Below are 26,103 nucleotides of genomic sequence, written 5' to 3'. Positions count from 1 at the left end.
GTCATTGCTAACACAGTTCTACGATTCTGTTTTCCAAATCCATCGTTACAATGAAGATTCATTTGCAAAGTTGTATGGTTCAAACTGCAGCTCTTGAACTGTGGTTTGAAGTACAGTTTCTTATTAGCATGGTGTGTACTTGCATTGATCATGCTCTTGGGCACAATAAGCAAGCTAACACGCAATATGTTCCAATCGCTTTCTTTTCTTTTAAATATATATATATATATATATATATATATATATTTTAGTGTGTAAACAGTCAGCGCCATGTTTGTGAATAAATCTGTAAGGGGAGCCCTGGAGGAAAGAGGGAAGCCGTGATAAATCAAATAAAACGACACGATGGTTCAAAAACGGTGAAGTAGTCCTCAGATGCCACATTTGTAAGAGTAGCTTCTCTGAGAGATTTTTGGAGAAAGCTGCTGACTGAATGGACCATGTACGGCAATTACATAATGCATGTTAACGTGATTAGAAAATGAGCGGCTTTCTAGTTGTGTAATTGACAATAATCTGGCAGAGGAATTGACACAGGTCTGACAATAATAACAATCTTTAATCGACTGATTAGCAGAGGATATTACTCCACCACTTATGTGTGAAATGTAATTTACAACCGTCTTATTCCAACATGGTTCCACTGGAGATTTGGCCATTTTACTACGGAAACGTTCTTCAGGGTGATTGCCTAGTAGTGTTGTAGTCTTGCAATATTATTGGGTAAAAAATGAAGCAGAGAATATAGCTGCAAGCAGCAAAATTGTGGCCAAGTACGCCAATGTGATGCACATTGTAAAGCTGAGTACTATTTGTTTTGTTTTTTTTGGGGAATCATAGAGCTATAAAGAGTCCCTTAAGGCATGGTCTTGGCCTAACTTCCTTGCAAAAAATAAAGAAAAATTTGTCTGAATCTGAGCCAGGAGTTTTCAAACTTGGACATTTTGGATGTCTCCATATTTTGCAGCTGTAATTGTCCTGTAGGTGGCGCTGTCACCTAACTGCTTAGACAGCCTCAGAGCGTTGTGATAAGGATAATTTCCAAATTTTACTTCTGGACACCAAAGTGATCAAATTCAGCCTCACTTGATTGCCATCCTTGCTTTTACATTCATTTATGCGTTACACCGTTCCTCAATCCACATCCTGGAGAGCCACTTTCCTTCAGAATCTAGCTTGAACTGTATTTCAATGCATTGAATCCACTCATCAGGGTTTTTGAGTTTGGTAGTTTGGTTCTATATCTTTGTCAATTTTAAAACTATATGATCACCCAGAAGTATAGTAAAAGTTGGATATATATATATAGTATACCTGCATACAATACACTTTTGTAAAGCCACATATACTACATTGCAAATCTCGGCTGTGTATATTTAATATATAGTCAAAATGTAAACTATATATTATCGTATTGCTCTGTATATAAAATTGGATATATAGTATATCCAACATTATTCACATACAATATGCTCATGTAGGGTAATTTATACTGCATAGTAAGTCTCATCTATTTGAGATTGTCTTCACAAGGTGTTAAGTATATTATTGCCCAGCTATAATCTACTAAATGTGACTATAAGGCATGAAGATATTATGAGATTAACATCACAATTTTCTGTAAAGCTGCTTTGAAATAATGTGTTTTGTGAAAAGCTCTATACAAATCATTTTAACTGGACTTTAAACTGTTGTTTGTGGCACAGCTACAACTAAACGCTGTAGGAAAGTGGCTCTTTGGGTTCAGGAATCAGAATCTGTGCTACACAAAATATTAGGTATATCAAAGCTTGATAACTGTAGAAGTAGTCTCAAGATTACCTGACCCAAATGTGAAGAAAACTGAATAAAAGCTGTAGGATAAGTACAGACTGACCAATGATCGCGTTCATGCATTAGTTCTGGCATCAGAGACCTCTTAATTTTCTACTACAATTTTGAGCCGGTCAGCTCTCTAATGGAACACTGAAATAGGTGCAATTTGCCTATAATGCACAGTGTCATCTGGATTTAACAGGACAAACTGATGAAGCAGCAGAACTGAATTTTAGGGAAGTGGCTCTCCAGCATCATGAATGAGGATCCCAGCGTTACACATAAATTATTTGGTGTATCAAAATTATCCCACCCAAATGTGAAGAAAATCAAATAAGAGCTTTAGGATGTTTAAATGCCATTTTTTGTTCAAATCGCTGAAAATGTGGGGGTGAAAATTGACTAAACTAGTCCACTGAATGTATATGCAGGCCACACTGTTCAAAAATTATCAGCAGAAATGCAAGTCAAAACTATCAGTAGTGCTTGGAAATTTTGAGAGACTTCAGAATTGCTTCCAGTAATGCCCTGTCCAATAAGTATACCAAATTTTACAACCATTTTGCATTTGGTTTTGAAGGCTATAGACTCCCAAAATATGTGACATACTGATGAGTTCAATAGGTTTGTTGCGGTACCCCAATGAAAACTTTAAAGGTTATCAATAGTTTGTAAGAATGACTGATTTTGTTGTTCTTGCTGGTACATGCATGCTATACATCTGTAATGGCTGGGCACCCAAAGGTCTTAGAGTTTCTTCTTTTTTTGAATGAGCTTACTGTCCTGTTTAAGCAATATAAGGGTTAAGACCTGAAAAACAATCCCAGACCATTTTTTATGCAAAGTCCTTGAGGCAGAGTCCTGCACGGGTCCTTTTTGATAAACCCGCACCCGCAGTAGTTAACCGAATACCCGACCCGTTATCCGACAGCAACACTAATTTAGTTCCGGACCCGACCCGACCCGTTTGACATAAAAACCGCGACCCGAACCGCACCCGCATTAAATCTACATAAGGCGGAAAAAACGCCTTTATTTTATTTTTAATGTAACAAGCAATTAACAAGTCATTCTGAGTTGATGCGTTAATGCGTTTAAAAATTAATAATAACATTTAACACACGCAGCCCAACAAGTTAACAGAGAGAGAGAAAGCAACATTATAGGCTGCATAAAAATATGTAGGACTGGCAGCAGTGTCGAGGATCTCGAGAGAGAGAGCTCGCACAACATCCAACGTGTAAAAACAATATAAAACTATTGCGTATGTGACCAATCTATTTTAAACAGGTCTAAAAGGCTAGCTGTCAATCAATGTCAATACAGCTGTCGATTGGCTACAGTGCTCAGTGTTTGCAAATCCCGCTGTAGAAGCCCGGTCTTCAGACAGAGCGCGCGAATACAAGCATGGGACAATTTGAAAGAAAGGAGCTGCTTATCAGCGTGTACTGGATTAAGTCGAAATAGTCTTGGTTATAATTGTACCCGCAACCCGCCCGTGCCTGTCACCAGTCCGACCCGCACCCGACACGTCAATATTATTCCACCCGTTACGTCAATTTTTGCGGTTCACCCGTCGGGTACCCGCGGGTACCCGCCCGCGTGCAGGACTCTGCCTTGAGGTCATTGGCGGAGCCAGTTGGTATGGTTAAAATGTTCCTAGAACACAGAGACATTTAGTGCATGGCAGCAACTCTGCAACTTTATGCTGCAGGGCATAAACAATGGTGTATATGATTCAGATCCCTTTATGTATCAATACTGGTACACAGTGTGTTGGCTGAATTAGTTGAACATCCCCTAGGTAGTAATTTTACTGCAGGTTGTGTTTTAAAATTACCCTGCAAGAAAATAAATGTTTTCATCTGTTATCTACTCAGAAATGCTGACCCCTTGATAGATGTAATGCAATGAGGTAGTAGGACAAAAACTTGCATATTTCATGCTTAATATTTGTAATAATAGCATCGACAAATATTCAAACAGACCTAATGGAAACATTCTGCAAGGTAAACGTCAGGATGAAGCTTTTTAAGATATACAATAATTATTACTAAGCATCCAAAGACCAAGAGGCATTTTACAATAAAGCTTGAACTGACATGTGACATGGTTATAAACACGAATATCATTTCTATGATATGACTGAAGCTGTAGTCATAGAAGCATCTGCATCGATTTGCTTTTTCTTGCATTTGATGCCAAGAAGACTGCAGATCTTCATCAGCATCAGGTCCACGATCTCCTCTTCTTCAGAGGGCTGAGGGTAAAGAGATAAACATTGAATTTAATTGAAAACATTGAAACTAATTTATAAAGACAAAAACTGTAGCATAGTACTGGATTCATTGATTATGAGAGATTTACAGTGGGATGAAGTTGTTCTTCATTGAAAGCCACCAAAATCACGGATATAAAGAGGTTGAGAACTACGAATGTCATGAAGATAATGCAGGATCCAATCAGGAAAGCTCCCAGAAGTGGATTGTAATCCAAAACCTGTAGGTAGAAGGAAATTGTACAATGAACAAATCTAAGTTCTTCAACACATTAGCAGCGAGTACCAATTCAGTGTATGCCTTTAGTTTTACCTCATCATAGTTAAAAATACCCAGTTGTAGACAAATAATGGTCTGTGCAGCCTCAAGCAGAGTTCTGTACGAGTAGAGCCTCCAACCGTACATCAAATTGCACTAGTGGGATACAAATTGTAAAACTTTCAGACAAGCGTGAATTCAGATTGAATGTGTGCAGACTGCAAATGAGATTTATGGTGGCAATCAAGATTCCCAGCAAATAACTTGCATTTCAGTCTGTTCATCACGTTATTGACTTGTAATATATAGTGCCTTAATCAGTGTGCCCAGTCCTGTTCCTGGAGATGTACCTTCCTACAAACTTAAGCTCCAACCCTGCTCAAACTCTCCTGAACCAGACAATTCATAATCTTCAGAAGCACTTGATAATTACAGACAGGTGTGTTGAAGCAGGGTTAAAACTAAACTCTTCAGGTAGGTACATCTCCAGTAACAGGATTTGGCATTAGAGTACTCTGTCCTTCCAGTACAGGGCTGGGCAACTTCAGTCCTGGGGGCCCATTGTCCTGCAGAGTTTAGCTCCAACCCTAATCAAACACATTTGTTTGTAGCTTTCTAGTGATCTTGAAGACACTGGGTGCTTCTCAATATCCCTCTTCATTTCCTCGCTCCTCTGTCCTCCATCCTATGACCCAGAAACCAATCGAGCTCAGCCATCTTGTAGGACATCTCAATTCTCTAATTGCACCGCCAGAAGGTGAGGATCGAGGAGTGAGGAGGCTTCCTGAGGAGTCAAGAGCTAGGATACACAGGAGTATCCTTTGCAGAAGTGTTTCATCGAATAAACATGATGCACCTATAAATTCTCCTCCCCCTTCACATCTGTTGTAATAATTTACATTTATATTTTACTTTTGCAGTTTAAATAAACCATATATGTCATATATTTCTACAGGGTATCTTGCTTTATTAATATTTATTATGAATGCCTTAAATAACGAACTTTAACAACATAAGGGCAGATCCCTTTAGCACAGCTGATGACGCTTTTAAGTGATGCTTGAGTGGACAAGAATATTCCATTGTTCATCCTTTGATTCCTCCGTCCTCGTTTCCTTTCGTATCCCAAGGGGGTGGAGCTAAGACGCGAGGAAAGAAAACGAGGATGCACAAATAAGAATTGAGAAGCACCCATTGATTAGCTTGTTCAGGTGTGTTTGATTAGGGTTGGAACTAATTTCTGCAGGACAGCAGCCCTCCAGAAGTAATGTTGACCAGCCCTGTGCCAGTAGCTTGTAGGCCAAACTCAATTTCAGGTGGGTCACAGTTCTGCAGAGTTCAGCTTTAACCCTAATTAAGCACACCTTATCCAGCTAAGTCAGAGATTGTCTTATTATTGGGAGATGAGAGGGTCTGTATTGCGTACTATTGGAGAAAGCGTAATGGCCAACTTGGACCACCATTGCCTTGATAACTAATCACATTACAGCCTTGATGTCACTGAATTTCAGTCAGAGTTGTGCGACACTCAATCGCCATTTACGGATAACATAGTAATGAATGAAAAGTGCCGTAAGCTGAATCCCATCTGTTGCATAAAGTCTGACTTATCTCATAAAATGACTTTTTTTTTTGGTGTAAACTCCAAAAAAAAAAAAAGTTAAATTCAAAACTGTTTTTGGTGTAAAACATGTCGAAGCTTAGCGAACAGGTTGTCGATTCATTAAAGGATAGTGTATTGAAGCCTCTCCTCCATTTACATTCATTCAAACAAAACGACCTCTGGTCTCCTTCCTTGAGTACTGCCAAAGCAGAAGCATTAGCCATTACTTTTTGGCTAAAGGTTGCAGGCTTGCCTTCCAGTGGCTTTGGCTAAGACCTTCGAGGTTAACTTGTTTGTGTCCAAAAGCTGAAACATGCTGCCTCTGCAGGTAGCATAAAAAGGCAACCAGGCCTCCAAATTCAATGATTGTCTCACATGCTGTCTAATGATACTGCGATGTCTTCGACTTTTGATGTCATTTTTAGTGAAAATTAGTATTGTACTAGTAACTAGCATCTGGTGTAAAATGTGCCAAATTGGCTTTGTGGATTATTCTGCTTTGGTGACCCCTGACAAGAGTGGGAGCTAGCTGAAAGATATTCACTTTATCACCAAAGCACTCTCTATTTGCTGATTTTAGGTCACTAAACTTTTATGCTGCCTCCAAAACTCCATCTACAATCAGTTTTGGAAAATACAGCACAAATACTGCCTGCAAAGTTATTGCCTCATTGGGTAGTGAGGCAGTAAGTCGGCTTCCAAAGCTTTTGGATGCTACCCTTGAAAACTACTGGTAGGTGTGCTGGAGCAGGGTTGAAACTAAACTCTTCAGGACCGTCTAGGAGTTGCCCCTGTAGTAGGCCCTGATCATGCTCTATTTTCATTTTATGTTAAAGAACATTTCCATACTCACAGCAATGGAATAAGCCAGAAACATGATGGTCATGACCACGATGAAGCCAGAGATATCTGTCCATGCCCGCTGCAGTGTGGAGGTGATCATGTGTAGCTTGGGGTTGAGTCTCAATAGATGCCACAGCTTTATGGTGGCCAGCAGGACTAAGAAGGCTATCAGATAGCCCAGTACAGCATCTGCAGTGGCAGTCTCATAAAAACTGGCAAACCTGTTAGAGGAGCAGCTGTATTAATTCTCAAGTATTCTTAAATATAAAGTGTATACTGTATTGTGCAGTAAGTAGAAGTCTGATATTCCGAGCATGCTGATTGATCTAGAATACTTTAAGCTTTCACTCACATGTCTTTGTTATTTTGGTAGTACTCAATGTCCCGGTTACCCAGCATCGTCCTCTTGACTAACACACATAATGCACTCCAACTTAGAATGATAATGGCCAACTCTAATAGATTCCATTTGCTACTGAAATATGCCCATTTTTGCTGCTTCATTAGTTTGCCCTGTTAAATCCACAAGATACTGTGCATTATTGCTCCACTGATGCAAATTACACTTTAATTTTAATGTTCCATGAGACAACTGACCTGCACAAACATGTAGTAGAGAATGAAGAGGAAATAGATGGCCTCTGATGCTATAACAAATACATGAAAGCCACCAGTGGACTGATAAAGATGGACAGTCTGCACCTCACTGCGATAATAGAATGCACCTGCAAAAACAACAAAATTACCATGAGTCCAACCTTTGACAACATGAGAATCTTTTAAGAATATCAAGATGAAATGCCTCACCCACACCCGTGGTCTCAAACGTGAGAGTCACAATGCAGAAGAGATTCACATTTGCATTATAAACTGTGAACTCCACAAAGACAGCCTGTGTATACACGTCCAGCCAGATGTTGTCATAAAGATATTGAAGCAGACTGTAGGACAGGAAAGGACAAATTAAATATTGTAACTTATACTTTTGAAACTACATTACATGTTATAACACATTGTGCTACCTGCTTGCATTCTTTTTATCCGGACCTAGTTCCACCACAAATCCTCCACCCTTATAAAGGGCCAGCCCACCCCAAACAGGGCTTGCCCGGAGTTTGTTCTGAGTTTGGTAGTGCCAAGGTGTGAGTAAAATCTTAGAGCCATTCACATTTTTATTCCGGTTCCAGCCTGGACTGTAGGAACCCATGTCCTCCGCATCCCAGGAGTATGGGGCATGACAGTCAGGGACAGAGTACTGCATGGTCTTGGCAATTTTACAAGAGTCTTTTCTTACCCTAACCTGGCGGAGTCGAGCATTTCCAACAAGTTTTGAGTTTCCATCTGTTATGAAGCCTGAAAAGGTGACATTACAACAAGGTACATATAGGTCTATCGGTATAATAAACAAGCAGTTTTTAACCTTGAACAAGTAGACAACATGAACAATACATATTGAAGGAATACCTGGATATTGCCCAAACAGATTATTCAGCAAGGAGGATTTTGCCCAATTTAATATATCATTGTGCTTCATACTGTCTGAAATGCCATTCCTGAAACTCTGCCGGATGTGCTGGGTGAGGTAGTACGCATGTGGATCTCGCTGACCATATGCGACCAAGAGAAGCATCCACAGGAATCCCACATAAACTGCAATGTAAAAAGCTGTCAAACAAGCTGATCATTCTATTAATGAAAGAGAAATGATGACCTTCTTACTGAGAATCTCTCGGATGAGTGCAAAAACTTTCTGCTCCTTGATCATGTTGTTTCTCATCTTTTCTATATTGGTGGGAGGAGGAGGCTGATAGAAGCTACATGTGCTGTCTCTCCTGGCAATTCTGACTGCATCTGGATCATCTGTGGACAGATGTTTTGTCATTTAAAAGTGATTATCAAATAAGATGTGATAAATTCACTCATGTTGTTGATGGTCCAGTTACCTGTGATGGGTAGAGTCCCATCAATCGGAACATCTCCATAATCTTCTTGATCAACAGTTTTGAGTACCAAAGCAAAGAAGACTGCAAAGCCCAGTACCTGAAGAAACCAATACAAGCCCATCAAGTCCAGGTTTCTGTAGCCACAAAACATCTAGCGGACAATGTCAACAAGCTGCACAGGAAGTGGTAATGTACAATACAGATAAATATAAAATACAAAAAAGTTAAAGTTCCCATGAATTGTCTTTTTTCTTCCATCTCTTACTTTTACAGGCTGGGTAATGAAGAGGCTTTCGAAGAATGACACCACCATTGAGATGAGCCAGCTGATGGAGCGCTCCTTCCCATAGGTCAGCCCATACATCATAGTGAAGTATGCTGAAACACCACTGGTGGCTACAACAAGAAACCAACCAACGAACACAAACCACCAGGGCAAGCCTTTCTGACAACACTTTTTGCTGTCTCCACTGTTGCCCCCTGTGGGGCTGGAGCTACGGGTATGTAGACCACTGGCAGAACTGGAGGAGACTTGAGGTTCAAGTAATTTCTTCATGCCTTGGACCTGCAATACAGCCTGGTTGTAGCTGTCTGGCTTAGAGAAGGATGAAGGCCCCAGTAGTCTCAGCTCTCTCTCCACATTTTGCAGTTGTTTGTAGAGATACTGGCTGTAGATGCTGTGTTTTCCATTTTGCTCTGCACTCTCACAATAACTGCTCTCTGTGATTGGAACAAAACAATATTACTGCTTCTATATACAGTATATATACAGTATAATTATGTATTTGTAATCATAATCATTAGCAAAAATGCACTCTTTTCAAAGTTGGAAATGTGAGTACTCAAGTTGAAAATGTCCTCTTCCTAACCTCGAAGCATTCCAGTCATTTCAGGCAACTAGAACTCAAGTTCTCCCACTTCCACTTGAAAAAACACTATGGAACATTGCTTTAGTTCAACGGTCCTGAATATTACGTCAAAGGACGGTTCTCCCTGAATTCAGGTTGATCAATTCCAAACCAACCAGACGTTCCAGTGTTATTTTAAAGTATGAGGTGGGAGAATCTGCAGTTCTGAATTGTCCATGACAGTGGACTCACCTTTCAGATTTACACACTCCAGGGAAGCAGCAAAGGTTTGTTCCTTTTTAGAAGAGTCAGTGTAAAACTCATTTCCAATTCGATTGTGTTGACAAATTATCTCTTCAACCAGTGACAGCAGATTGTTGATATTTGTTTTGGTGGAGTCCAGTTCTATCCTTGGAACAGGTCTTCTCATGACCTTATAGAGTGACTGTGCTATCCGTTTGACGTCCTGAAAAAAATATTATTTTAAAGAAAGTTCATAATACCACATCCATTATGACAGAGAGATGTAACTATTTTGGGCCAAACTCTTAGAGAAAACTTGCCTTTATCACAGTGTCAGGTGTGATTTCCTTGTGATTATTGTGTGGAGGCTGATTCGGAGACACGCGTCCCGTTTTACCTTGCTTTTTGGGATCTGTCTTTGACTGCTGCTTGGAAGATGATTCAGACTTTTGCTCTCTTGGCCGAGCATTTCTGAAGATACTCACAATGAGGAGATTGATAGGAAACATGATAATGGAACTTTGGATGCCAATCATGACCTGCTGCCAGGTGAACTCAATCTGACCTGTAGCCCATGCAAGGACGAAAACTACATTATACGTTTGAATAAAGAACAGTTTTTGAAAAATTGTCTGTTTTGTTTTAACCATAATGACAGAACTGCAACTAAAGCCGGGCTCATACTGTGCGATTTTTTTTTTTTTTTAAAAGTCCTTTAGGATTGTAGTTGTCAGACTGTATGAACATGATGATCATGTCACACTATGGGATCTCAGTTGTCATTAATGTCAGACTGTACGACAGTCAAGACGAGTTAAAAACGGGTGCGTGCAAGAAAACTTGTCCGGAGTTTTACATTATCAACCCATACACGTCCAGTGACTGCGAACTGCACTGCATGCGGGACCGAAATGTTGGCTGTCATGAAAAGTATACGAACGGCGGCAATACCGGCGTGTTTAAGAAGAATAGTATATGTATTCATACACACCCACATGAAAACAGCGGCGCAACCAGTGTTTATATAAAAAAGAAACACATCAGATGAATTCCGTGAACGGAGGACGGGAGCGCCGGAATTTATGGCTGATAGAATAATTCTCTAGTATTAATTCTGCTCATAGCTTGCCTTGAAAAACGGAGACAGTTTGATATTCGTCGTAGGGGTAGTCACACTGCAGGACTGTCCGCCAAATCTTCTGACACTGCCAGAATTTCGTCGGAGGTGAAATTTGATCGCAACGGCCATTAATCGGCCGTCGGTGAACATGTCAAACCAGCGATCAAAGATTACGGATTTTAGCCTAAGATTATAGGAATCTTTTAGGATTTTCAAAATTTGTCCCAGACAACCAAATCGTGGCCAAAATCGCACAGTGTGAGCCGGGCTTAACAATGGAGTTGTTTACTGTTTTAAACAGGTAGTGTGATGTGATGGTTTTCTAGTGAGATGATAAAGAGCTAACAGATGGCATGGAACATTATCCTCACTCTGTGCCCAAGTGTGACTTTAGCAAGCCATGTTTGTGTACAATATCCTATAGTCACATGTAGTATGGACTGAATAATTATGCACTGAATGTACTGACTGAATAAGGATGGACATGTTCTACTTTGCTGATAAGAGCTGAAGTTAAATTGACATAAGGTATCATTAGATTAATGTTTTATTGGTCATACCCAGGTCCATGGTCTGCTCTGAGGGATCTGACGGGATACCCCAGAACATGATACTGGTCAACATGGTGCAGAGCAGCAGCGAAAAACAGCAGGAGACACGCTGCACTCGTGTAAAATTACTACTTGGGGGACGACTGATTACAGAGAACCAGATGTGACCATCACGGAAATCTTTCGCAGTCTTCATGAAGAACAAATTACTGTAACATTTAAAGACAATTGATTAAACATTAATGAGAAAATACCCAGAATTTTGCAACACATCTTTTTCTTTCAAATCTGTTTCACATCTACATACCTAAACCTTTTCAAGTCCATCTCTGTTGCTACAGGGAAAACTTTATCTAGTGTACATTCTCCCAAGTCAATGGACAACCATGAGTTGCACAGGAAGTGCCACTTCTGCCCAGTCTCAAGGTCCTGTACCATTACCTTGTTAACATACCTGTGACAATTCCAAAGACATTCATATACATGAAGTAATGAAATTACATGGGCAAAAAACAGCATGCCTCCAAGAAATATGACAAAGTACTATGTGACACACTCCTATTTATTTTACCAAGCAGGGTGCTGTCCTGAATTGTCATGCCACAGCCTGATACTTTGTAGCTCTCCCAGAGAGAAAGGGGTGGTCAGCAAGAACATGTCCAGTCCTCCCCTTTCAAACACTGGTTTTCCAGGGTCAGTCAAATGATGAGGTTCACTCTCTCCCTCTGTGCCCTGTAAAGTCACTGTCACCTGGAGCAATTTTATGGCAGGGTTAATACTGAAATGGCATAACAGTATTTCTGGATGATAGCTGGATGATGCTTACCTGAGAAGAGGTGGAGGCCCCACGACGATGTCCCGTGTTAATACTCAACAAGTAACGATATTCGGCTAAGGGATCGTTGTCCTCAAGCACTGTGACCTTCACCTTTAAATGGGCAGATTAAACAAGGAACTTTATCTTTTAGTTTTTTTTTGTTGTTTTTTTTCAAACGAGATATGGAATTGCTAGTATCTCAGATTGGATCTTCAAGAGAAACAGGTTTCTAAAAGCAAACCTTGACTGCATCCTGAATGTCTTTTCTTCGTGCCCACATCACAACCACCAGGTAAGCCAGGATGATGGCGCCTACAAAACACACCACCACCGGGTTGTTGACGAAAGTGGCAAAAAGTTCAGCAGTGCGGGACACATCAACCACGTTGGGCATAACGAGGAAAGAGCTTCCAAAAAAGGTCAAATGGGTACACAGGCATTGAGTAACCAATGTTGTAGTGCGAGGGCCAACCTGAAAAAGGTAAGGCTCTAACCATAGGGTCTTCTGTTATAAATTACATGCTTATTCAGTTTAAAGGAGCGTTCACATGGAGAGTGATTGCAGTAATAAAATCACTGTCAGTGTGAATGGGCCTTAAAAGACATTAATTGTTTGACTTACCCTACAGCCATCACCACTCCAGTTGGCCTTTATCTCATCCCAATACAAACAGTGAGCAGCAATGGTTGTGATGAAAACTGAGGCATTTGTCGAATTCACCCCTGCACCAACAACAGGCCTCACCAGAAGGTAGTAAACGCCTACTTCTATTGTCATCTCCGTAGGGTTAAGCACCCATGTGTACCTTTCCTCTACACCACACAAATATAACAGAATGCTTTTCAATCTCTTGCAAAAAGCATTAAAAAATCTGTTCAATTGTTTAGATTTGTTAATAACCTGCAGAGTCACCATCTTGAGGTAGCTGAATCCGAGCCTCATAATTTGTGTCATTAGGGTAGTCCTGAAAACCCAGGAGCAACTGCAGAGGTGTCTCCTCTGAAGGGTCTAACTTGAAAACCAGAGATATATTGGGTGCAGTCACATTAATGACCACAGTACTGAAGTTTGCCAGTTCCAGAAGAGTTTGGTTAACCTCTGCCACCTCCGTCCTTGGTAAGAGAATCTAGGAAATGAAGAAGATGAGTAAGTTCTGAATGTTTTATGTTTAGAGTAGCCAAGCTTTTAGCTTTTGTTTTTGCTGACAATCTTCTTACCTCAATCTCCTCGGTGAGGTTTGCCACTGGAATCACAGAGCCATTCATTTTGGTAAGAGAAAGAGACCCCACTGATCCACTGATATGCTCACCATCATGCCATGAGAATGGATTTATCCGAAAACTTGTCATCTGTGAGGTTAAAGAGGTTATGTTTGAATCTTACCTCACAAGTAGGTCTTTCAAGGTTGCCTGGATGGGAGAGGTCCTCTTCTCCATATATACTACATCAGAGGGGCCTATAATACAGGTCCATAGTTTCTCCTACCACTGTTACGTCAATAACATGTAACCCCTACTTTTATTATATCCAGACAAGGAACACCACCTCCAACTCAACCAAGCAAAAAGGGAACTTGTTTTGACAGCCACTCCAGCAGTACAGCACAATTTTACAATCCAGCAATGCTTTTCAACAATAATTTCAACCAGATCAGCCAGAAACCTTGGAGTAACCTTTGATGACCGAGCTTCAATGTTCACACTGCAACATGGCCATGCGCGTTTGTATTGTACTACATTAGGAAGATCAGGCCCTTCCTAATTGACCATGCAGCACAACTTTTCATCCAGGCCCTTGTAAATTCGGTAACACTTTAGAATAGGGAACACTAATTCACTATTAACTATGATCTTTCCCTCAATAAATTCATTATTTGCTGCTTATTAATAGTTAGTAAGGTAGTTGTTAAGTTTAGGTATTGGGTAGGATTAGGGATGTAGAATAAGGCATTAATATGTGCTTAATTACTACTAATAAATGGCTAATATTCTAGTAATCTGCATGCTAATAAGCAACTAATTAAGAGACCTTAAAATAAAGTGTTACCGAAAATTCTAGGCTAGACTATTGTAATGTTTTTGTGACTGATGTCCAACATGCACAATCAAACCTATAAATGATACAGAACAAAAAGGTACGATCATTCTTTAATGAGCCCAAGATAGCCCACGTTACCACTCTTTTAATCTCTCTTCACTGGCTACCAGTGCATACACCTCTACTTCCTCCTACAAATTTATATCCCTTCTAGAAGTCAGAGGTCGGTGAGTGAGCAGCACCTTGCTGTACAGAGAAGTTTACTGTTTAGTACACGAAACGATCGGTTTGTGCAAGAAACTGAACAGTATTTTTTATAATTTTTTACCTCTAATACACAACCATGTCCAACTGCCCTGAGCGCATGCATGGCATCCGGTGCGTGACATCTGTATGTGCTCTGGCATAGTTTACGCAAGCGCCGGAAACCCTGTTAAGTTTCTCGCACAAACCGATCGTTTCGTGTCTTAGGACATCAATGTATCGTCACAAGCCGCAGGGTTTAATTTGGATTTGTCTGTGCATGTTTTTTTTACTCTCAAAGATTGTGTGCCCATTGACTTGAATTATAGGACTGACAGACTGCAACGGCTTGAGTTAAAAATTTTAGTTTGTGTTCTACTGAAGAAACAATGGCACCTACATCTTGGATGCCCTGGGGGTAAGCAGATAAACATAACATTTTCATTTTTGGGTGAACTATCCCTTTTAGGGAATTTGGCATTTTTGTTCCTCATATTTATAATCCTGTGGAACAGGAAGCCATGGCTGGACAATTTCATACTCCTAGTCACCCTGGTGTGCTAAAAAATGTAAATATGAATGGGAATATACTTCAGATAAATTTTACTCATAAGAATTTCTAGGGGTGCCAATAATTGTGGCCAACATTCATTGGAGAAAAACATATATTTCATCATGAGATTTTCTCCCCTTTCAATTGTTGTACTTCAATGATAGGTTAGAATTTTGTGAATTTTTTGAGTGAAATATCAAAAGGATAAACAATGCAGATTTATTTTCACAGCCTCCTTTGCTCATATTTATCAATTTGCCAATATTAGTGGAGGGCACTGTATTTAAGTCGTTAAATTCAAGTTCTCGTAAACTCTTCTCTCCGCTGCAGCTGTCTGTCATCCTCCATTTAGCATTCAAACTGCGTGTCACGTTCGGTTACGACAGTCAAGATGATGAAACTCTCCAAGAGCGCACAGTAACTGAAATTTAAAACTGTCGATGTAAAAAAAACTGTGCTGGTATCGGATCGACCAGAATCGGCCGATACTCAGAATTTTGATGTTGACTCTTTAAAAGAAATGCTATGCTTTTACTATTTTTTTATGTCCATCCCTGTTTGAAACAGTTTTATAAGCACTTCTTGTGTTATTGCCTCCTGAGGATAAATCGCTTTTGCTAGTCACTTTGCAAAAAAATTACATTCAAAATTACATCTGCTGAACTAATAAATGTAAATTTGACCAATTAGTTAAACTTCCTATAAGGGATGAAAGATTAAATTGTTAATCCACTCACCCGTACATCTACTGGTTCATCTTGAGACACAACATCAGAGCCCAGAGATGGGAGGATAAAACTGGCAGAGCTGTTCTTCTGAACGTTAATGGGCTGTTTCGAAAGGTCATTTGATGATATTCTGAAAGAGCACAACTGAGTCATTTTATTGTTTAGGTCACAAAATAAAGACCCCATTAAAAGAAAATTGAGCTTTTCTGCTTTTAGTAGCCAGTTTTGAGGCTGTCTATATGGTTGTGTATAAAATAAAAATATTGTGTATAAAAATATTTTCTTTCAGAAAATATACTTATTGAAATTGAGCATTTTTTTCTATTCCAGTAAAATGTACCAAATTATCTTCTGCAAGGGGAGAGCCAATAAAATTTGAAAATTTTCACCAGTTGTGATGTAATTTAAAGACTACTGGCTTGCTGTTTCAAAAGAAAATGTGTTAAAACTAGTGCTGTCAAATGATTAATCGTGATTAATCACATCCAAAATAAAAGTTTTTGTTTACATAATGTATGTGTGTGTACTATATATAAATACCCACACATACAGTATATATTTTGAAAATATTTGCATGTAGTTACATGTATATATTTATATTCATATAATTTATATTATATAAAAAATATTTAATATACAGGTGCATCTCAATAAATTAGAACGTCGTGAAAAAAATCATTTTTTCTTGTAACTTATTTCAAAAAGTGAAACTTTCATATATTTTAGATTCATTACATGTAAAGTAAAAAAAAGTTTTTTTTGTTTTAATTTTGATGATTAGAGCTTACAGCTCATGAAAGTCAAAAATCAGTATCTCAAAATATTAGAATATTTACATTTGAGTTTGAATAAATGACCATCCCTACAGTATAAATTCTGGGTATCTCTTGTTCTTTGAAACCACAATAATGGGGAAGACTGCTGACTTGGCAATGATGCAGAAGACGAACATTGACACCCTCCACAAAGAGGGTAAGTCACAGAAGGTCATTACTGAAGGTGTGGCTGTTTACAGAGTGCTGTATCAAAGCATATTAAATGCAAAGTTGACTGGAAGGAAGAATTTGGGTAGGAAAAGGTGCACAAGCAACAGGGATGACCGCAAGCTTGAGAAAGCAAAGCTGATTCAAACACTTGTGAGAGCTTCACAAGGAGAGAACTGAAGCTGGAGTCAGTGCATCAAGAGTCACCACGCTCAGACGTCTTCAGGAAAAGGGCTACCAAGCCATTTCTGAACCAGAGACAACGTCAGAAGCATCTTACCTGGGCTAAGGAGAAAAAGAACTGGACTGTTGCTCAGTGGTCCAAAGTCCTCTTTTCAGATAAAAGTACATTTTGCATTTCATTTGGAAATCAAGGTCCCAGAGTCTGAAGGAAGAGTGGAGAGGCACAGAATCCATGTTGCTTGAAGTCCAGTGTGAAGTTTCCACAGTCAGTGATGATTTGGGCTGCCATGTCATCTGCTGGTGTTGGTCCACTGTGTTTTCTGAAGTCCACAGTCAACGCAGCCATCTACCAGGAAATTTTAGAGCACTTCATGCTTCCTTCTGTTGACAAGCTTTATGGAGATGCTGATTTCATTTTCCAGCAGGACTTGGCACCTGCCCACACTGCCAAAGGTACCAAAAGCTGGTTCAATGACCATAGTGTTACTGTGCTTGACTGGCCAGCAAACTCACCTGACCTGAACCCCATAGAGAATCTATGGGGTATTGTAAAGAGAAAGATGAGAGACACCAGACCCAACAATGCAGATGAGCTGAAGGCTGCTGTCAAAGAAACCTGGGCTTCCATACCACCTCAGCAGTGCCACAAACTGATCACCTCCATGCCACGCCGAATAGAGGCAGTGATTAAAGCAAAAGGAGCCCCTACCAAGTATTGAGTACATATAAAGTAAATTAACATACTTTCCAGAAGGCCAACAATTCACTAAAAATGGGTTTTTTAAAATTGGTTTTATGAAGTATTCTGAATTTGTTGAGATCGTGAATTGGTGGGTTTTTGTTAAATGTGAGCCTAAATCATCAGAATTAAAAGAACTGAAGACTTAAACTACTTCAGTCTGTGTGCAATGAATTTATTTAATACACAAGTTTCACAATTTGAGTTGAATTACTGAAATAAATGAACTTTTCCACGACGTTCTAATTTATTGAGATGCACCTATATAAACAACATATTTTTCTGAAATATATACATATATGTGTGTGTATTTATGTATACATAATAAATATACATGGTACACACACATATATGTGACCCTGGACCACAAAACCAGTCTTAAGTCACTGGGTTATATTTGTAGCAATAGCCAAAAATATATTGTATGGGTCAAAATTATAGATTTTTCTTTTATGCCGAAAATCATTAGGACATTGAGTAAAGATCACGTTCCATGAAGATATTTTATAAATAAATATATCATTAAATATTTAGATTTTTTTGCACCCTCAGATTCCTATCATTCTATCATAACAAACCATACATCAATGGAAAGTACATCTTATTTATTGAGACGATGTATCAATCTCAATTTCGTTTTTGGGTCCAGGGTCACATATTATGTAAACAAAAACTTTTATTTTGGATGTGATTAATCGTTTGACAGCACTAGTTAAAACCAAACTTTTCACTTTTTAACTTTTTCATCCCCTCCCATCTAACCACCTCTCACAAAGAAATCGCTTTTCATGATCCAGTCATTTCATGACCAGTTTTTCTCGCAGAACATCCCATTTCTTTGTTTCATTGTGACATACAAAAATGTTACAACATATAAAATATGTTACATTATAGATTTTATGTTTATGATTTGAGACAATAAATTCCTTGACCTACCACTATTATTCATTTACCTGTTGACATATAAACCAAAAACTGATGTGCTGAGAATGGTGGGCTCCTGGTTCACCTTTTTATCAGCCAACAAGGCACTCTGAACATTGTCCACAGTGTTTAGTAAATGACTGGAGATCTCATTCTGTAATAGAGGAGAATGGAAACAATGTCAAGAATGATGGTTTATAGTCAGAGTATGGAGCAGGGTTTGAGTATTGAGTGATGTACCTGCTTAGAAGTACTGGAAGAAACTTTGATGATATTACTGACAGCATCAATTATCGGCATAGATGCTTGCAGTATCTGTTCAGAGAGCTCCTTACCAGAACGTGTCAAGGTGACCAAGGACGTACTGAGGTTTGTAAGCAGATAACTAGCCTGTAACTGTAGCCAGGAAGAATGAGTTAGGAGAGATGTATTACTACCAATGTATTACTACCACTAAATTCACCTGGACGGTTCAAGAAGTACCTGAGCAGTGTCTGTCAGCTCATGACCCTGTGTGGTAAGGCCTGCAACCACATTAGCACTCATCTGCACCTCTGCTGGATTGTTCGGAGGGAAGGAACTTGTGGCAGCACTCAAACTCTGCAACATCTGCTGTCTCAGCTTCAGTTAGAAGATACATATTTGGTTAAGAGATGGGTATATAAAGCACTTCTGAATGTGTATATTCCCTGTAGGCTACCTCTTTTTTGACACTGTCATGCTGTCCTTCAGGTAATGGCTCATTCAGTCTGTCGGACACAGACTGGAACATCTGTGCCAGTGCTGCCCCAGTGAGTCGACCTTGTTGCTGCAGCTGAGAGACCTGGTTGGAAACCAGCGCCTGGAGATCTCCAACGGTGTGATTTCTACTGGTGTCCTTTACCTGGAACGTGATGCACAACAGTTTCAGATGCAATTCTGTCATATCATTCTGTCGTTTTTTTTTTACTGTATTTCACTCTGTCATTTTAGCTGTCTGACTTATTCTCAGGAAATGGTTCCATGGTCCCCATGGCCTAGTGCTGATGTTGATTAACAAGAAGAATCAGATATAAACTTTACATTGCATTTACTTCAAAGAAAACAAAATATAAAACATTTAATTTATTTTAAATGGTTTTTCATAAATATCAGTCAATTTGCATGTTCTCATTCATCACATTTAAATTAAATTAGTTGAAAAAATATACAATTAGGATTTAGAAACTAAATTTTGCATTTATTGAATTACATAGTCATCATTCACGTTATAATTTTTTTTATGATTATTGATAATTGACACATGGTTTCCAACATGTTTGGTCTTCTTCCGCCGTAATTATATGACACAAAACATGTTTTCAAAGGGAAGACATGCATCCTTTTTTATTTATTCATAAATGTTTTTTATTCATTCATTTATCTATAATGTTTGGTTTATTACAGGAAAACTGAGTAACCTAACTACCAAAATGTACTTAGATATCTATTCATATTATCAAGTATAAATTAGTATATAGATTCCAAACTTATTGTGACAGGGTTGAATTAGGGTTAAAGTTAGTAATGATACAAAATAAACTTACAAAAAATTATTACTGTGTAAAACTATAGCCACATATTTATATATAAGTCTGAAAAGTTTTAAGAGTTGGCCATTGAAGAACAAGTATGTGTTGATTATCTGAATATTTATTCCTCTATGCTGGTTGCTCACTGTGTAGTAGTTACAGATCTGGTATTTTGGGTCTGAAGTGGAAAAATATAATTTCTTGAAATTTGGCAGTGATTTATTCAATGTATGAAGGACAAATGGCACAGTTTTCAGAGAAAGAACCATCTGTCTAATTAATTCAGCTGAACTGTATTGAAGTGTTTTTTTAAACTTGCTTTTGGAAAGATGCTCATAAACCAATCAATTTGACTACAAACCCGAGTGGTTACAGCAGTGTCAGCAGTAACACCTGCTCCGTTCTTAACAGTGATGACCACCGTCAGACTGTAGTTGTTATGTTTATTCCCTAGAGGGAGGTAAAGCGACTCCACCGTGGGCTCGGCACCACAATAAAAATAATTACCTGCAAAATAGGTCAAAGTACATGAAGTTAACCTTTATACACACAGGTTGATTTGACCTTTATCAGGAACAACCAAATTTAGAATAAAGATCTAATTTCTTACCCTTGGCAGTTTTGAAGCAGAAAATACAGGACCCAGCTTTGCAAAAAGATGGATCAACAGAGCAGCTGATCTTAAAGGGAGAGAGAAAATCACCCACAAGAGGGCTAATGATGCAGGAGGGAGGACTCAGGGCGATAGGGGGCGTTACAGAGTTGATTGATTTGTCAGTAGTATGAGATGATGGAGAGACAGTGGTTGGCAAAAGCGGCTGGACTGATGAATCCTCAGTACTGGATGTATCATCAATTGGAACAGTGTATCTAGCAGATCCAGATAAGCTGTCTTTGATAGCTAAAAGAAAACATATTTGGCATCAGTCAACCAGGGTCTTAAATTTCAATATGTACAAAGGTTACACTTTATGGTCACCCTTTATATTAGGTGGCCTTAACTACTATGTACTTACATCAAAAAATAAGTACAATGTACTTATTGTGTTCATATTGTATTGCAAAACACATTTGCTGCTATTAAGGTGGGATACGGGTAAGGTTAGGGACAGGTTTGGTGGTATGGGTAGGTTTAAGGGTGGGTTAAGGTGCAAGGGATGGGTCAACAGTGTAATTATAAATGTAATTACAGAAATTAATTACAGATGTAATTACACATAGGTATTTTTTAAATATAAGTACAATGTAAACAGATGTATGTACACAATAAGTGCATTGTACCAAATGATTAATTTAAATGTAAGTACATAGTAAAGGCCACCTAATATAAAGTGGGAAAGCAATGTTATGGATTACAGACTCTTATTTTAGCTGGAAGCAAAGGTTTAAATTAAAATGACTTAATAATGGATTTATTGCAAACATGAAGCTTTTCACATCACAAGGCATTAACTGATGGACTGGAGTTGTGTGTATTACTTTTGAATTATTGTGATGTTTTTATCAGCTGTTTGGACTTTCATTCTGACGGCACCCATTCACTGCAGAGGATCCATTGCTGAGCAAGTGATGTAATGCTAAATTTCTTTGTAGATTCTGCTTTTTTTTATATTTGTCTATCTGTCCAATGAAATTCATACATTAAGTGTGATTTCAGTGTCCAAGCTCGTTTAAAGATTTAAGCAACTCCTACCATAAACCACCACTGTGATATCCTGCTTTGCCTTTTGTAGTGTATCACTCTCTATGGTAAAAGAGCTGCTGCCCTCTGCCTTCTGTATCAATGACTTTTTCACTGACTCTGAGTAACAGTGGCTTAGCGAACCCTGTCAGAAGATAATGCATTAAATGGAATTTTAATACACCATACAAACACATTATGTCATATGTCTTTTAAGAAAAAAAGTGTGCTTAATCATGTTGAACGTGCACTTGCAGTGTATTTAAAATCATAAAAGTATGTATTTAAAAAAACAATAATATAATATTAATGGAATTAGAGGCCGCTTAAGTGTACTTAAAGAGTGTACACTTTCATGACTATGTGTCTTACCATTTTATGTCAAATATTTGCAAAATATTTTCCATGCTTTAAAGTAAGGTACACTTATATTATTTTAATAACATAAAAGTAATTTTTAGTACTCGTATTTAGAATTTTTGTACTTTTAGAATTAAACTGTAGTGTGTTATTTGATATTAAAACATAATACATTTTAAATGTACTAAATTGCAACTTCAGTGTTACAAATGTGTTATTATAAACATATTACAAACAAAGTAAGCTATGTATTTTTTCCACCATGGATCACATGCAAAGTTGAACTAATTTTCAGAAAGCACACTGAAAAATCTTCCTAAAGCTACAGGTTTAATGACTGGAATGTCGTAACATAAAAACACTTACAGTAAAATCCTTTTTGCGCTCAAAGTACCAAACAATTTTCTGACATCCTTCACACTGCACCTGTAACTTAACACTCTCAGCGATGTTCACCGGATTGCAGTTGGAACAGCTAAAAAAAGAGGAGATAAAGTATACACCAGTTTCAAAGTAGGCTACTTAGTACAAATGACAACAAATCTAAGCATATAATTTGACCAAACTGCAGTCGGTTACATGCTTACGTAACAGATAGCTTCATATTTTCTCCAGGAATGACAGTGATGCATCTGGTTCCAGATTGTGTGAAACCATGTGACTTGGTATGTACAGTATACACAGAGAAACTGTATACTGGTGGAAGACAAGCTTTGGATATCTCATAATCTCTATTTGTCACTTCATCGGGACAGGGGCAAGCCTCATCTACAAAGAGAAAGAGAGAAAGAAAGACCAGTTTCTTATGTGCTGCAATATGTTACATGGACCAATTCAGAAATGATAAACAAGATGACAATTTTTGGCTGGTTTGCATGGTTCCATTAGTGCCTAGTGGTAAATATCCTAACTACACACATTGACAAAAAGCATATTTTTCTACTGACAGCTATTCAGAAGTATCCACATTTCTGACTAAACTAATTGCAAGCAACATTAAAATCAAAGCGGCTCTTAAAATCATGATGCTGACTGCGCAATCGCTATTGATATAAATGAGTATGTTAACTGATTTCTCCAGGTATTATAGACCTCCTTGGATTATAAAACATTATTTGTGATTTAGCAATAGTGGTACTTACGGCATCTCCAGATAGCATTGTCATCCACTAATCCATCAACATATAGCTTGACACTGGTAGTACCGATGATTGGGACCTCTGGAGCTACAATGATCTTTAGATTATTAGCTCTGGCAGTTCTCACATGCTCACTGATCTGTAGAAATAATAGATGTGTAATGGGTGCATTTTAAAAACAAGTTAAGCTCTATTGACAGTATCTGTGGCATACCACATAAAATAATTTCAACACCATCAGTTTGTAAAAAAAAAAAAAAATGTGACTACAAGGTAAGTCTATGAGGCAAATCATTGCATTGAAATAATGCTAAAATACACATTATTTATAAAATACATCCACAAGTAAAGTCATCATTTAATACTTAACTTTCATGTGATATGTTCAGATAACAGAAAAGTATTATAACTTTATATTTTATGTTTACAATAAAGTCACATTATGTTAGTTAATGCATCAACTAACATTAACTAACAATGTGCAATACATGTTACAATATTAATTAATATTTGTTAACGTCAGCTAATAAAAAATACAACTGTTCATTGTTCATGTTAGCTCAGGTCCATTATATTATCAGACATAGCTTTTGGTTTTAATGATGTATTAGCAAATGTAAAAATAAACATGAACTAGTAAATGCTTTTCAAGTATTTTTCATTTTTAGTTCATGTTAACTAATGGAACTTTGTTGTAAAGTGTTACTATTTATTGTATGTAAAGAAAATATCAGAAATGTTTATCCACCTTAGTCTTGCCACGAAATAACAATTTAGACAACTTAACAGCTCAAGTAAATCATTTTTGTATAGAAGAACCAGTACAGACTCAAACCAATATACTACACTTGTACTTCTAAACCTTCAGAATATCTGGAAAATGTTTTTGTTTTTTTTACACACTAACAATTGTGATTTTTTTCCCCCTGTAGTAACCTGCAGTGAACATTTTCTGTAGTCAACAGAAAGCATGTGTGCTGAATGCTTATAATGAAGCATATGTTTATAGACAGACTCTAAATTTGCATACCGTGTCTCCTTCATGTTGATTCCTTGTTTCGTTGTGACAATTCACTGTTGTGTTTCCACTATCCATTTCCATTCTTGAGAAGGAATTCTCTGCTCTGACCACAACATTTAATTTGCCTAAATGATAAGAGAAAAAATAAATAAATAAAAATCTGATTGAAGAAACTACAAGCTATGCGATCAAAATACACACTACATTCATTTCATAATAATGTATATTTTAATATATAAGATATTTTGAAGAAAGTTTGTAACCAGGCTGTTTTGGGGTACCATTGACTTCCATAGTAGGAAAAAAAATACTATGGAAGTCAATGGTGCCCCAGAACTGCTCCGTTTCCCACATTCTTCAGAATATCTTCCTTTATGTTCAGCAGAACAAAGACATTCATACAGGTTTGGAACTACTTGAGGGTGAGTAAACGATGACAGAGTTTTCATTTTTGGGTGAACTATCCCTTTAAGAGCGAGTTGCGCTCGCGCCATGGCGGATTCGCTATTTAAACGGCGGAATTTTAAGGCGCACAGATTGAAGGCATCTCTAGAGAGCAAATGGATCGGCTCATGCGAGCAAATAGGTAGGCTAATTCTGAGACACGCAATGACTATCCATTATGACATGAATGACATTTTTATATTTATGTAGCCTACACAATAATATTATTTTACAATGCAATCCTTTAATATTTAATATTTGGCATGTTTGTGTGCTGCTGCACGTCCCTGTGTGTAATAAGCAAAGTGAACGCGCGTTGTGGACCCGCCCTGAGACGCATTTTCTATTAACGCGGTCTTTAAATAACAAAAACAATATTGCGCCTTTGACTTTAGACCAGGTTTGAGTTGGTCTATGGCGCAGTCTATTTTCAGTTCCTCAAAATAGCAACGCGCCTGAACACACCTCTTTTTTAGACCAGCATGCCCATGAGCGCACAAATGGGCGCAAATGCATTTGCTATTTAAACAACGCGACGCAGGACGGGAAAATGAGAATTGCGTCGGGCTGAAACTAGCAAAAACACTTGCGCCGTGCCTTGCGACGCATTGCGCCGGGTGTATAATAGGGCCCTGAATGTCCACATACTTTTGGCCCATAGTGTACGTGTAAATAAGTAAAAGGCAGTACCTTGTATTGTGTTTGAGATGACGAAAACCTGTGGACTTCCATGTAGCATCTCATGCATCTCAGAAAAGGTGTGATTGGCTCCAGACACCAGAAAATGCAGCTGGACTGGAGCCCCCTGAGCCAGAGACACATTGACATAGAGGGCATGGACCGGACACTGCTCATGCTCAGGTTCCACATCCGCAATGAGGCCTTCCACTGGCTCCACCAAGCACAGCTCCAGGACAGTGGAGCGATCTACAGCCGTCACCCCATTGAGAGCCACAACAGTAATCTGGTGGCAGCCTGGTCCTAGCTGCTGCTGCACTTCTGGAGATACAGTGATGTTATTTGGAACAATCCCTCTGATAGCGGAAGTGGAGGCCAGCTCTGTATTTCCATGCTGAATTTTGTATGTTACATTTGTTCCTGGAGGAGGTAAACATTAATTTAGATTTTCTCATTTTTTAAAACTTAAGTTTTAAAGTCAGGATTTCTGACATCAGTTGGGTGGAAAATTTAAGCATA

At 38.4% G+C, this 26,103-nt stretch overlaps 1 protein-coding gene across 2 annotated transcripts; it reads right to left on the bottom strand.

The window, feature by feature from the left end:
- Window positions 1-199: 199 nt before the first annotated feature.
- Window positions 200-25,782, bottom strand: pkd1l2a (polycystic kidney disease 1 like 2a). 2 transcript variants are annotated; one of them, XM_058781128.1, is made up of 35 exons: window positions 25,597-25,782; window positions 24,472-24,587; window positions 23,445-23,580; window positions 22,890-23,070; window positions 22,669-22,777; window positions 21,955-22,087; window positions 20,872-21,162; window positions 20,623-20,768; window positions 19,412-19,594; window positions 19,195-19,332; window positions 18,952-19,107; window positions 18,741-18,865; window positions 15,892-16,012; window positions 13,539-13,670; window positions 13,222-13,447; window positions 12,943-13,133; window positions 12,562-12,792; window positions 12,330-12,431; window positions 12,075-12,253; window positions 11,811-11,957; window positions 11,513-11,712; window positions 10,153-10,397; window positions 9,842-10,055; window positions 9,007-9,461; window positions 8,747-8,838; window positions 8,518-8,681; window positions 8,263-8,448; window positions 7,821-8,151; window positions 7,606-7,739; window positions 7,396-7,523; window positions 7,151-7,311; window positions 6,809-7,019; window positions 4,407-4,508; window positions 4,183-4,314; window positions 200-4,075 (listed from the first exon to the last, which is right to left on the bottom strand). In XM_058781128.1, the coding sequence occupies exons 1-35, from the start codon at window positions 25,652-25,654 to the stop codon at window positions 3,950-3,952; spliced, it is 5,982 nt and encodes a 1,993-aa protein (XP_058637111.1). In that variant the 5' UTR covers window positions 25,655-25,782; the 3' UTR covers window positions 200-3,949. The 2 variants fall into 2 exon arrangements, with proteins under 2 accessions (XP_058637111.1, XP_058637110.1); XM_058781127.1 differs by lacking the exons at window positions 20,623-20,768; window positions 20,872-21,162; window positions 21,955-22,087; ... (3 more) ...; window positions 24,472-24,587; window positions 25,597-25,782 and having other exon boundaries at window positions 7,821-8,448; window positions 8,518-8,658; window positions 8,742-8,838; window positions 19,412-20,020.
- Window positions 25,783-26,103: the final 321 nt, after the last annotated feature.

This window comes from Onychostoma macrolepis, chromosome 07 (assembly GCF_012432095.1).
Source record: "Onychostoma macrolepis isolate SWU-2019 chromosome 07, ASM1243209v1, whole genome shotgun sequence".
NCBI lineage: Eukaryota > Metazoa > Chordata > Actinopteri > Cypriniformes > Cyprinidae > Onychostoma > Onychostoma macrolepis.
The sequence above is the reverse complement of the archived record's forward strand: the minus strand, read 5'-3'. Positions and strand labels throughout refer to the sequence as shown.